The 13,215-nt window shown below is 44.7% G+C and overlaps 2 protein-coding genes across 6 annotated transcripts; both read right to left on the bottom strand.

The window, feature by feature from the left end:
* Positions 1-861: 861 nt before the first annotated feature.
* LOC103639377 (2-oxoglutarate (2OG) and Fe(II)-dependent oxygenase superfamily protein) lies at positions 862-6,844 on the bottom strand. Of its 5 annotated transcripts, none has more exons than XM_035962707.1 (9): positions 6,667-6,844; positions 6,345-6,547; positions 5,500-5,572; positions 4,429-4,524; positions 4,252-4,302; positions 3,589-3,960; positions 3,004-3,321; positions 1,283-1,610; positions 862-1,166 (listed from the first exon to the last, which is right to left on the bottom strand). In XM_035962707.1, exons 1-8 carry the CDS (start codon positions 6,757-6,759, stop codon positions 1,593-1,595), a joined length of 1,224 nt encoding a protein of 407 aa, XP_035818600.1. In that variant the 5' UTR covers positions 6,760-6,844; the 3' UTR covers positions 862-1,166; positions 1,283-1,592. The 5 variants fall into 5 exon arrangements, with proteins under 5 accessions (XP_035818600.1, XP_008660349.1, XP_035818602.1 ...); XM_008662127.4 differs by having other exon boundaries at positions 1,303-1,610; XM_035962709.1 differs by having other exon boundaries at positions 3,589-3,780; positions 6,667-6,828.
* A 2,425-nt stretch (positions 6,845-9,269) lies between these two features.
* On the bottom strand, positions 9,270-12,720 carry LOC100382994 (uncharacterized). The gene is made up of 4 exons (NM_001175677.2): positions 12,381-12,720; positions 12,129-12,229; positions 11,840-12,048; positions 9,270-9,901 (listed from the first exon to the last, which is right to left on the bottom strand). Exons 1-4 carry the CDS (start codon positions 12,586-12,588, stop codon positions 9,415-9,417), a joined length of 1,005 nt encoding a protein of 334 aa, NP_001169148.2. The 5' UTR covers positions 12,589-12,720; the 3' UTR covers positions 9,270-9,414.
* Positions 12,721-13,215: the final 495 nt, after the last annotated feature.

Genomic DNA, 13,215 nt, shown 5'->3' with positions numbered 1-13,215 from the left:
GGAATAGTTTTTGGCCGGGGCAACTTGCTTGCGTCGTGCTCGTGCCTGACTGTGGGCACGAGTTAGATATAAAGCGCACTGCAGGTTGCTAAATTGGTCCTTAGCTTACTCCTGCACTGCAACGAACCCTAAATTTATCCCCTGGTAGCCATCGCATGATCCAACATTGTAAAGCGACCACACTTACTTTACAGAGAGTCGCCCGGCCGGCTTCTCCTTTCGTCGATCGGTGCCGCCGGTCACCGCTCATAGGGTGAGGCGGTCGTCGTCGAGACAAACCGAATCGAAGATAGTTTAGAACCAGGGTTACTTTACTGCGGGCGTGGGAGGGCATCGGGTCCATGGATCATTCTGCTTGTCTGGTTGCATACAACCCTCTAAGGTTTTGCCAGTGAGTGCGCATGCCCCGAGCTAATCATGCGCTCTAGTTTAAGCCTACGCCTTTGTCGGTTTTATTTATGGGCCGGTATGCTAACGACGTATATGAATCTCTTAATCATTTTTGTTATGGTCTATGTCCGGATTGGCTGCGATGTGTATAGAGTTAGTATAGACTAATAACACAACTGCCAGAACGTGCCAGCCAATGGAATTGCTAGTCGATCTCGTGGTGCCAATGAGATTGCGGACCAAGTTGCCAACGATGGAGAGACAACGAGCTGAGTCCCTAATCCGGCTACATCGAAAGCTGCTGCTGCTTTCTTCTTCTTCTTGCCCGACTAATGGAAATACGAGGGATTCAGAGTTTGATGTAGCATCAAGCATGGAGTGTGGAGGATTGGAATATAAATTAATGAATCTTAATGACTAGACTATAAATAGAGATATAGAGTAAGGATATAGAGTAACCTGCACTGCGAATAGACTAAACACTGGACCGTACAAACTTTATTTTCTTTTTTCACAGGCAAGGAGCATATGGCATACACGACGTCTTTGTTTGCTGCCCTTTCAGTAGAGCGCAAAGTATAATGTTTTTTAACAGCGCGAAGTAACAAATCCCCCTCAATCCTCTTCTAACCAAACAACAAGGCCCAAGGTTGCTCGGAAGCAGCCACAATATTAGCCTCCAAAATACAAAAAAAAAAGCATCTTTTGATAATAAGTTTAGTCCATTCCAGATCAACAGCATCGACTTCTTCTACATCAATGGGCATGATCACTGCCTGGAAACACACAAGCAGCAGGCACAGGTTAACATCCATTTTATACAAAGTCAATTTTCACAGTAATTTTAGAACTGAACATTAATGTCGTTATACAATATATTCACATTACGTACATTAGGTGCAGTGGTCTTACCCATATAAGCTTACATGCTCCGCCTTTAGAGTCCAATTCAATACTTCACAAGCAGAGACCGTTCAAGAGCATGGAGAGGATTCTTCCAGCCAAATGAAAACAAGCTCAAGTTCTTTTATGATGGGCAAGGGTCATGTCCATCCAGCTATACCAGGACCAAGCTGAATTCACCTTCTACGATGCTGATGGAAATATATTGTACCAGTATTCCCAGTGGAGCTTGAGAGAAACATATCTACGCCACAGCTATGTCGCATAAGAATGAGGCAGTCCAAATCACCATTGGAGAGTTAGATTGGTTCGGCTCTCTGTATCAAATTTGAATGAGACATTGTGGTAAGTGGCATTAGAAAGTTAAAAAATGCAAGGATGTAATGTGGTGTATGTGTATGGTTTAACTGCCAAAGAAACATGGAGCGACTACAGGAGTTGTAATGTGTATGCGCTGATGTGCAAGCAGGTCCAACCACCGGGAACTATTTATGCAATATAGGATTAGACCTTAAGAATACTTTCTACAAATTCAACAAATTATGAACCATGTGGCCCTGGTGTTGGTATGGGAGCAAAAGACAGCGTGGTAACTTTGTCAGCTGATATTATTTCCAGGAATAACCAACCAATGGCAAGCAGCTCCTCTGCCGTAACGCCCGGCAGCTGCCAGGCGGGGCCAGGCCGTGGCCGGGCCCACGTGTCAGCCAGATGTGCGCAGCTACGTCTGCCCATGTTACGGCAGAGGATCTCCTCGCCCAACCACTGGCCTGCCAATGCTTCAGGCCACAGGGTGGTTCTTCCTAGTAAATTTGGGTGCCTCAAGCATGAAAATTACACACAACAGGACAATTCCATGATGAAGCTTCAAACTGCATGCACAATAAAGCGACCCCTGGCGATAGGTGTTGTACCACCTCGCCTAGAACCTAGGTGTTTTGCTCTAGGCTTTTTCCGTGTGGAGGTATTTTGGCTTGATGCATGCATAGAAATGGGGCAAAATTAGAGAGGGAAAAGGATGAATTACGATTATTACTCAGGGATGCATAACAAAATCATATTTTTATTCTGATATGCAACTTTTCCTCTATGTATCATAGCATTATTCTAACTGTGCGCAAAAAGTATAAACGCCTAGCAAAGTCTAGTCTCTAGGCAGAGGCGCAGAGCCCAACCACCTAAATAGCGCCTAGTGCCTTTTGATACACTGGGTGCTGTAAAAGATTCTTGATCATGCCAAATGAAATTATCTAAATGCAATTAGCACAAACTGGTTACCATGGTGTCTTATACTCCTACGGACCCCAAATACAAGTCCATGTGGACTTGAGCACACAAATGAAGGTAAAACGTACAATGACACTATTGCCCATCAAATATTGCTATAGTCAGGTTTATTGCATTTATGATGCATTTGAGGATGAAAGAATAAATCAAAAGGTCGCATGTCATTGACTTATATTTGGTGCATTTGGAAGAAAGCTCTATGGACTTATGGACTTTTATTGGGGGTCAGATGGAGTACCCCATTTTTAAGAGAGATTATTCAAATGGAACAGAACTCTTTGAGAGCTGCATTTAATCCAACAGCGACAATCTAAATCAAAAACATTCATGGCTAAAAAGGAAAGGTCAAGGTAAAGCAGCTTGAAATGTGATATAGATTATTTAATTCCAATTCATCAGATCCTTGTTCAGCTTCTTACATACCTGCAGCTCAGAGGTATCAACAACATAAATGGTTTCATTGGACAACCAATATGGCAAAAATGTCAACAACTGTTTCTTTAACTCTTCTGAATATTTTTCCCACATAGCAACAGCTAATGCAAAATCATTCCACTGGACAATCTCCTCAGTATTATATGATCCAAATATAGTTTGTGCAAGTGCGTGATTGCATGGTAATGGTAATTCTGTTCCTTTTGAATGATGTGTAACTGGACAGCAGACTGTTCCTGAACTAACAACACTTTGTTCCCTCCTTGCTGCCAGCTCATGTTTTTTCCAGTAGTAGAATTGCACCACCTATTTAAGAGATAGATAGATGTAACAACCACAGACATGTGAACTTAACATGACATTATTGTGCACCTATGGTTAGTGCTTCGCTGAAAAAACAAGGACAAAAGGTGAAAATAGTACTTTACACCTCATTTTAAAGAATAACATTAAGATAAGTGCATCCTGAACGTGCAACGTGTTGGTAACAAATGATGAAAGGACGACTGATATATGATGTTGACGTCTTTCAGTCGACAGCAAAAATTAAGGCCACTCAAAGAATGAACATACCTGAAGAGCATGTAAGCTGTTAGAAAATATTTTCTCAAAGACATCATCTCCCCTCCCGAGCCGCAGTTGCTTTCCAAGCAACTCTATTGGGTCATCTTCAGCTGGTGACGCAGATATATTGCATTCACCACTACTTGAGTGAAAACTAAACCCCAGAATATGCACTCTAGCACATCGTATGTCAAAACCAGACTGATCACAAGAAAAGCGATACATGTTATCAGAAGCTGGTACAGGAATATAAGAATTTTGCTCAGTTGGTTCACAGCTCAATGATGTCTGAGACAGAAAGTTAAGAAGTTTTGGATCCTCATCATAAGCACGGTCTCTAGTGAACCAAAGAGTCAGGGTCAACCTTTCCCCTTCAGTTACCTGTAAAGCAAAACATGTTGTAACTGTTGGTAAAAATGGAAGGGCATGCGAGATCCTTCACAAAGATCGAAAATAATTGATAACAACAAGGCTGCAAAGAATTGATTTTTACCCCAAAAAATGTGCAAGGAAAAAACAGAAATTTGGGATGACTGTTGATAATGAAATGTCATATTCACCATTAACTGTATAGTACAGTTCATGAAAGAGTTGATATGCATCCAAATATCCAACAAAAAGTGAAGAATAAAATAAAAAGAAACAGTGAATAATGCAGACAACAGGACATACCTCATTTACACAATGAACATTACGAGTATCAGCCGTGTATATGACAACATCCTGGACAAAAATGTTTCTCATAAAACTTACCAAAATTACCCAGAACATTTTACTAACAACAAATGTGTGCTTCATAAGAAGTATTTTGAAACCACATGGATGCAAAGTAAAATTAGATTTGCTTACACCAGCAACTGGAACAATACAGGAAGGATCACCATCCTGAAACTGCAAAATTCCACCCTTATAGTCCTCTCCATGATTGTTCAAGTAGCAAACTGCCTTTAAATAATAAGATAAGAAAGAGCAAGTGAGAAACAGATTAGAACACAAACAAACAAAATGGACATCAGAAATAATTCTAGTATACAAGATTTCGTCTTCTAATCAGGAAAGTGCACACAGACATCCAAAAATATCCATAGTTTCAGAGGGGGGCTGACTGAGGCTGCATTTTTCGAGTTAAAGAGTTCTAAAAATGTCAGGAAATAGTGGTTTTGTTATGTGTCAGTTCTTCCACAGTGTAAGGGGGAAATTGAAAACTACCTAATCATGACTACAGATGAAGACAGCATGTGAAAGTTAGCAATAGACTAGTTGAAGGCAACTACCTGGTTACATATAACAAAGAGTAAATTTCAGGCAGCATATCTGTAAAAAAAATGCAGTTGGTGCAAGAAACAAAAAAAATTTTGGCAAAACAGAAAGTGTTACTATATGGATATGCTGGAGGACACTTTGGAAAGTAGCATACATAAAAGGTAAACAATAAGTAGGCCTTAAAGGAAACTTATGTAGGCTCGCAAACTGGGATAAGCCATTCTTCTTCATGAAGACCGCTAACATATGATAATGATATGTCTTGGGACTACGCAAGCTGTCAACAGGAACCAAAATCCCAACAGTGACAGTTGCATTAGATCCTTCTAGAGTATCTCAATTCTCAATTAGCTTTAAAATACAGTACTACATCACTTCATAAGGTAAGAGTCCATAGAACCACACCTAGCTAGAAGATCTAAAATGACTGATCACATATAAGCATGCACTACAGATATACATTGCATGGATGTAGTCTAGACTCTAGAGACTGAAGTGTTGTGAAGTGGGTCCCAGATAACAGAGACAGTAATCACTTTAGCATGATGCGCCACAAACCCAAAACAAGCATAGGCGCAATAGATGCAACATATAAACAGGAATAGGCCTTAGCTAAACTGACGAAACTGCAAGGGAAAAATAAAGATAGATCCTTACTGTGAATGCCCTTTGCCTAAGATAAGGCTTGTTGTCATCACTGTGCCATCCAATAGAAGCTCCCTTGCACCAACTGCATAGCGAACATGGTTTAAGTGGGAGCACGTTGTGTCAAGGACTATAAGAACGTTCAGATGTGATGTTCCACTTTTAAGGAATGTGCATGTAGTGTTGATAAAATGATAAAACTGCATATAGCTTATGCAGTACACATGCAAGGTATGTAATCTCATTATACAAATTAATCATCACATAGTAAAGAAAACTATCGCAATAATGGCCAAATTTATCAACATGGTACCAAATCATTCACGCTACTAGCCCAACACTGAATACTGTTCAGCCACTAGTATAATTATATAAATCTGACAAGCCCGGTCGATCATTGGTATGGGCACCACATGGAAACACTCTACAGCAGCTGTTAATCCCGTGAGAAACATTGTGAATTTGATCAACACAATAAGGGTATGATTGGATACCATGAGGTAACTGTTAGCTAGCTAATTTTAGCTCAAAATAGCTCTAATGCATCCAAACAGGAAGGTAGATATATGGAGTATTTTTTTAGTTACTTCAACTAGTTCTTTGCCAACTAGCTGGACAATCATAGCTAATTTTTATCCAAACCGGTAACTAGCCATGTATATCCAAACAGACCCTTAAGGTAGCTGAACAAAGCACCCATACTCACACGTCACACCGCACTCGGCAGTCTGCAGAGAAACGCTGAGAGCACTAATTTGATGCTGGCGTTAAACTTGCCACTTACAAAAATGCTGGAGCTAAACCGGTACAGCCAAACACATAGGAAGCGAAGTCCACGCAACACGACGACTGTGCACCTGATAAGCCCGGTGAACTCGATGAAGAGATCGAAGTGGCAATCGAAGAAGGACTCCACAGCGTCGCGGAGGCGCTCGCGGACGGGCACGAACGGGAGCAGGAGGTGGCCGCAGCCGGTGGCCGCCAGGTGCGGCAGAGATGTCGATATCACCGAGGGGCGGTACCCCGCTGCGCCGCAGCTCCGGTGCACGAACTCCAGCTCCTGCCGCACGCACGCGCCGCGCCCGTGAAGCGATTCCAGACCGAACCGAGCAGCTAAGGTTTAGGGTTCTAAGCGCCAAGCTTCAGTGGAACAGTGGTTTCGGGAAGGAAGGAGAGTACCTTGCATGTCTCACGGGAGAGGAAACCTCGGAGCAGAACGCGGGGATGGTCCCCGGCGGCCGGCGGCGGAGGCGAGGTGGTGGTACTGGACATAGGGATCCCTAAAGCCCGATTCCTTGGTCACAGTGTTGTACGGAGTACTGTTGTTGCCAATCCTGTTTTAAGATAATTGAACTTTTGTCACTCACAATGTCTTCTTGTTATGTATATAAACTGTGAGTCCAGTTGGTTCTATAAAATATGGGTCTGATGACAATTTTACAAATCTGTTTCTTGCTGATAACAAATATCAGATTTTATCGTCCCTCTTCGGGCTGTCTCCAGCAATTGAGTTTTTTTTGGTATTATAGGTTTTCTTTTAACAAGCTTTTCTACCTTATGATATCAATATAATCTTTTCTATAATAGTATTTATAAGTAGTGTTACTTTTTAAAATAATAGTATATCCTTTTTATATTTCTTTTTCCCTTTGTTTTTCCTCATCTTCTAAACTGCTCGTATTGTTGTGAACTGATGTGTTTAGAAACTGTAAACACCGTTTTGAAACCTGTTGTGTTCAGAAACTGTAACACCATTTTTATTCAAGGCATGATTGCTGGATTATATAGGTGTGAACTGATGTGTTCAGAAACTAAACATACAGAGGATAATCATCAGGTCTAAATATCGATAGAGCATGACCTGCACAGTATGATCATCTAACCGCAATGTTTACATTTTCTTTTGATTTTACTATGGAAAGAATCAACGCTGACTTGTGATAATGCTTTGCATCCTTACTAAACTTGAGCCCAACGCTGGAGAAAGATAGCAGAGGCTTGAGATGGATTTGTTCATTTGCAGCGGCGCTGAACAGATGCAGATTGGGGACAGGGGCAATATGAGCAGTTTAGAAGACAGGGAAAAAAGAAAAAAAAAGGAATATAAAAAGGGCTAGAATATTATTTTAAAGAGTAACACCACTTATAAATACTATTATGGAAGGTTATTTTAAGAGTACCATAAAGCAAAAGCCTGTTAAAAGGAGACCTATAATAGCAAAAAACTTGACATATCCCGTGCTCAAGGAGTTTTGGTGCTCATATACACATTTTAAAGGTGATAACCTTATTTTTGCTGGTGTCCTCATTTTTACTCTTAGGACCTGTTTGGGAACTCTATTTCTCAAAACCGTAGTTTATAATACCACTATAGTATATTTTACATCAGTCTAATCTAACACATGTTTGAAGACAAAGTATTTTAGTTGTAGTGTAGAAGAGAAGACTGCAGCTGCGTGAGCCAAAAACTTCGGTCCGGACCAAAGTTTTTTTTACCCCAAAAATATTGTGGTATTGGTAAAACCATGGTTTAAAATACAGAGTTTTTAGATGTGCTTCCAAACATCTTTTAGTCTAAAATACCATGTTATACTCAAATACCATGATATTGTCTTGGGACTAAGAAAATATGATGTTCCCAAATAGGCCTTTAGTTGTGAAAACTGAGAAAAAAAAACACAACTAAGCATACAAACGAGGAATGTGATAAACTAAGGGTACAAATATAAATAGCCCCATTTTAAATTCCGTACAACCGCTGCCATATTACAAACAAACCCTCCCACCTCTCTCTGCTGCCATTTGGATTATCACATATGGCCCCTAGTCGCCCCTAGCTGTGTACTGCTCTTACGCTCAAACACTCCTCCGGGATCAGGACACCCTCTGCCTCATCAGACGATGCCAGCTTCTCATGGCCATGGCGAACCCAGCTCCCCACAAGGTTCATCTGCTTACCTGCATAATAAGATCACTGGCAAGGAGATGTCGAATGGCAGTCTTTCTCCTAAGAACTCGCCAACAAAGAGATCTGACACAGCTGAGGAAAAACCAGAATGCAATGGGAGCTCAAACGGTGGTGGCGGCTCTGCTGATGAGAAGTTAGCTGTAGGTATGGAGTAGCAGAATGGTAGTCTGAACAATGTTGGGAGCAGCGAGGTCCAGCCACATGGACATGCCACGTAGAGGGGGAGTTCTAGTACATAGACAACAGAAAACTGGAGGTATGACAGCTTAATTTTTTTTCGGGCCGTGAATTTGCGGTAGCGCGCAGAGCTTAGCACAGTGCACAGGTCTTCGCTGGCAACTCTCTTCGTTGACAAGAAACCTCGTTGCTTGTGACTGAATATGGTGTCCTAAATTTTGTAGCTGCTCTGTTGCAAATCTGGATTTATCACATTGCCTTAAGTTATCATCTGCTACCATAACCGAGTTGTGGGCAGTGAAAACCATTTCTGATGTATATGTTGCACAAATCTTATCTTACCTGGTACATCCGAAATGGAAAAATGCGGTCGAAACTTGTTGCATGAATGCTGCGCTTAATCTGGAATGAGAACGCGAGATGGCTAATGAGCCAAGTTATCGTTGTACGCTGAATTTATGGATTATGAACTGATCACATCTTTGGGACATGAACTATCTGATTTTGCGATAGGACGTGGGCAAATCATATGGATTTGTGGCGTGCAATGCCATACGGCTCCATCTACGGGTTAACCAACAAATTGCGCTGAACTTGGATGGCTGCAGCAGCGGTGCGAGTCGAGGCGACGAGGTTTATAATCAGTTGAAGTGTGGAACTCCGGTTACTGTCACCCTACAATGGTAGCGCTAATCAAGAACCCTAATCATATATCAGATGACATCACATCACAGTCGACACGGGCACACGGCACACACACACACACCAGCGCTGCCGGTGGATCAGACGGCAAAGTCGGCGCCGCGGCGCATCCGGCTGCGCCTACCGTGCCTATGCAACGCCGCCCGCGCGTCCCCTGACGGGAGGAACGCCGCGGCCTCCGCGCCGACGCTGCACTCCGGCAGCGGCGCGGGGTACCGGAGGCGGTCGTAGCAGTAGCCGTACGTCATGTAGCGCGCCCGGAACGCCTCCATCGCCGAACGCCGCGCGGGCGGCATCGCGGCAGCAGCGTGGCCGTACGCGTCGTCGTCGCCGCCAGACGTCGCGCACGCCGCGGCGGGGCCGGCCGCGCAGCCGCGGAGCGCGAGGTCGGCGAACTCGGCGACGTAGGGCGCGTACTTGTAGTCCACCTTGTAGCGGCCCCCCGAGGTGGCCCAGCTGGAGCCGTCCCAGATGGTGGCGTACAGCGACATGGGCTTGGACGGGAACTGCGCGCCCATGGACTCCGTCCGCACCATCTCCCTGATTGGCGTGTCGTCGATGTAGAATCTGCAGGATGCACGGCCACGGGCAGAGGGTTGTTCAACTTCAACAAGGTGGGTTTTTGGAAATCTATTGAACCCCATCCTTTCTGATTGGAAATATTAGTGGCGAGTGCGTATAACAGTAAAAGAAGATGATCTGAGAGTTCTGAGGTTTGCATTCCGACGTAGGCACAAGTAGTGCCATGATTTAAGACTTACCAGTCGTCTATCTACTGACATATGTTCAGTTTTTAAGAACTGGAGATCGGCAGACATTGTCAAAGCTATAGACTTTGGGACTGTACGGCCACCAGTGACAGTAGGATGAGTGCGTGAACCTGAAAACAGGAGAGGGGCTCGTGGCAAAATGCACGGTGAGACTGAAAAGTAGGTGGCGGATTGACAGTAGAGAGGCCTTTTTGCTTCTCCATGTCCATGCTACCAAGAAATCAAAGGGTTCCCTGTGAGTTCTTCAGAGCACAGGTGTAAAAGCAGGTGTCGAACGCAATCATGCCGGGGAAGGCAGCACGCGAGTATTGGTGGGGGGATCAGAGATAAGAAGCTCATGCACATGCTGTGATGGACGGATGTCCAGGGTGGTGGGCATTGCAGCAGTAAATATTTGAATACCCCTTGTGGTAATCCCATGTCCAGTCGATTTTGGGGACTCGGCAGGGCTTCTTACATGATTAAAGTGACAACATGCAAAAGAATCTACAAGCTGTAAAGACGAAGGAAGGGGCCAGTATCTCTCAATCATGATTCATGAGAGCCAAAAGTGAAAAGAAAAGAGGGGGAAAAAGGTTGAGATGGGAAAGAATCAAACAAAAAGTACTTGAAGCTAAGGATGAAGGCTGTAAGTTGCTCCAGTAAACCGTAGTAGAGATATACAGAGAGAGAGAGAGAGAGAGAGAGAGAGAGAGATTGGCCGCAACCAGAACCAGACAAGCCATTATGCAGCACTATTCAGCATCGTACTAATAATAAGCACCGGAAGAAGAAAACAGGTGAAATGCTGACACCATGCCATCAAGGCCTCAATCAAAGAGAGTAGAAAAACCTCTATATGGATGTATCACCTAATCATCATAGGTCGAGCCTTTTCTTCTGGTTAATTAATATATACTCCCTCCCATGACCGGTCCAGACATTTCAGAGACCCTAAGCGAAAATCTATGTAAAGGGCCTATAAAAAAGTTTGAGTCTGATATTTTTTCAACTTTTAAATGATATCCAAAAAATAAAAGAAGTTGATGATTTATACAATTTTATTCAAAATAATATGACCGGAGACACTGTTACAATATTTTACGAGTCGTAAAATTATACAGATTATGTAATATAACTCTGCATTTGTTCGACCATTTTACTTTTAATTTGTCAAACTATCCTAAACCTTAAATGCACAGTAAACCAAATTTAAATATATTAGAGCAATTTTTAAAAAAAAGAAAGTTCAGCAAACTAAACAATGATTAAGCAACGTAGGTTATTAGAGTCAGACCTCCGGTAGCCTAAAATTAAGCAACTCAACAGACAACAGGTGTACAACACCTTCCGTCCTTCCCGCGTCAGTATTCGTCATCAGACAGACTGTTGCGCGATCTCGAAGAGATGATTGCCAGAAAATTAAAGAGACGCAAATAAAGGAACAAGAATAGCGATTTATTTGTAACATATATGTATTTGTATATAATCTGGACAAACAGGGGCCCTAAAGTTAATAAATCCATACAATATTTGATGTATGTGTTTTGTCTAGGTTCATTGTTATCAATATGTAATATGGACAAGAAAATAAGGGCCTAAGACGACTAGTACATTGTACGGAGGGATATAAAACTGTATATGTTGCAGCCGTACACCCTGCTACAAGCTACTAGTATGTAGAAAACCGCATGTGTCAAGTGCTGTATTGACGGGTGAGGAGGGTAAGGAGACGAGGGCGGTCGGTTCATCTTACATGATCCTGTCGCGGGTCCAGTGGATGGCGTAGCGGTGGAAGTCCTCCGTGGGGTCGAACCAGAGGCCGTAGCGCTCCTCCCGGCCGGCCGCCGTGCTGCCGTTGCCGTACACGTTGGTCTGCACGCGCCACTCCTTGCCGCGCACGTTCCCGAGGAACTCGAAGTCAAGCTCGTCGTGCGTCCGCTCGTACACGTCCCCGTTGGACATCTGCGTTTTTTTTGTTGGGGTTCGTCATAAAACAAAAAAAACGCAGCATTGGTGGTTGGGTTGGTTGGTTGGTCACGTACGTAGAAGGCGACGACGACGCCGGCGGTGTGGTCGGCGGGCAGCTTGACGCGGGCGCTGAAGTGCCCGTGGAGGTACGCGGCCTGCGACGCGAACCCGGCGCCTGCACACAGCGGAGCAGAGCAGAGCAGAGCAAGCGACGATGAGGTTCGCGAACAGAGAGCAGGAAACACGGAGCACGAGTTGGCATTGACTGGGCGTCGATCGGGCGGGGAACGAGCATGAAGCCGCCGAGCCGAGCCGAGCCGACCCACCTGTCCGCTCGTCGAGGGAGATGTGCACCCTCTTGCCCCCGCCGTGGAGCGCGAGGTTGGAGTCGCCGAACAGCTGCGTGTAGCCGTCCCCGAAGGAGAGGGGCGTCTCCGACGACGAGGGGAGGAGGTCGCCCGTGGCGGCGGCCGCAGCGGACAGACACGCCAATGTCGCCGCCGCCGCCGCCGCCAATACGAAGGAGCAAACCATCGGGCTGCGCAGAACTGCTCCCCGCTGCTTGCTCTGCTCCGCCTGCCTCCGCGCGCTCGCACTGAGCCACGCGCTCCCTGTTCTCCGCTCGCTCTGTGTGTGTCCCTAGCTAGCTAGCTTTAAATGGGCTAGAAAGGAGTGCAGCCTTTCATGCGCAGGGTGTGAATCGGAGCTTGGGGCGAGGAGGACATGTATGAGCAGCTGTATAGCTCTTTATTGGGAGCCGCGCAACTTGCGCTGGCAGTGTAGCGTTGTAGTACTAGTGTGCACGTACGGCGGGTGCGCAGCCGCAGCGCAGAGGTCTCTTCCTAGCCCCACTGTCCACACAGGCACAGCCCCAGACGCCCAGTACCAGTATGCGCTGCGCCGCGCATCAGAGAAATGCTGTATGTTTTTTTTTCTTTCTTCTCGTACAGTACAAAGCACATCTGAGTTCTGCTGTACAGTATGTACCCAACTGCACTGCTCCAACGTCTCGCTCCACCGGTTCACATCTTCGGGCTCTCTCTCACGCCTTCTCCACTCCACTGAAGAAAAACTGCTTGGTTGCCATGCCAGGATATCTATTCTAGCGCCATCAGGTTACCCGATTCGGGGCGCTTCGCTTGGTGTGCCATTCTCGGATGG

The sequence above is a fragment of the Zea mays genome, chromosome 9 (assembly GCF_902167145.1).
Source record: "Zea mays cultivar B73 chromosome 9, Zm-B73-REFERENCE-NAM-5.0, whole genome shotgun sequence".
Lineage (NCBI taxonomy): Eukaryota > Viridiplantae > Streptophyta > Magnoliopsida > Poales > Poaceae > Zea > Zea mays.
This window is presented reverse-complemented; position numbering and strand designations above follow the sequence as displayed.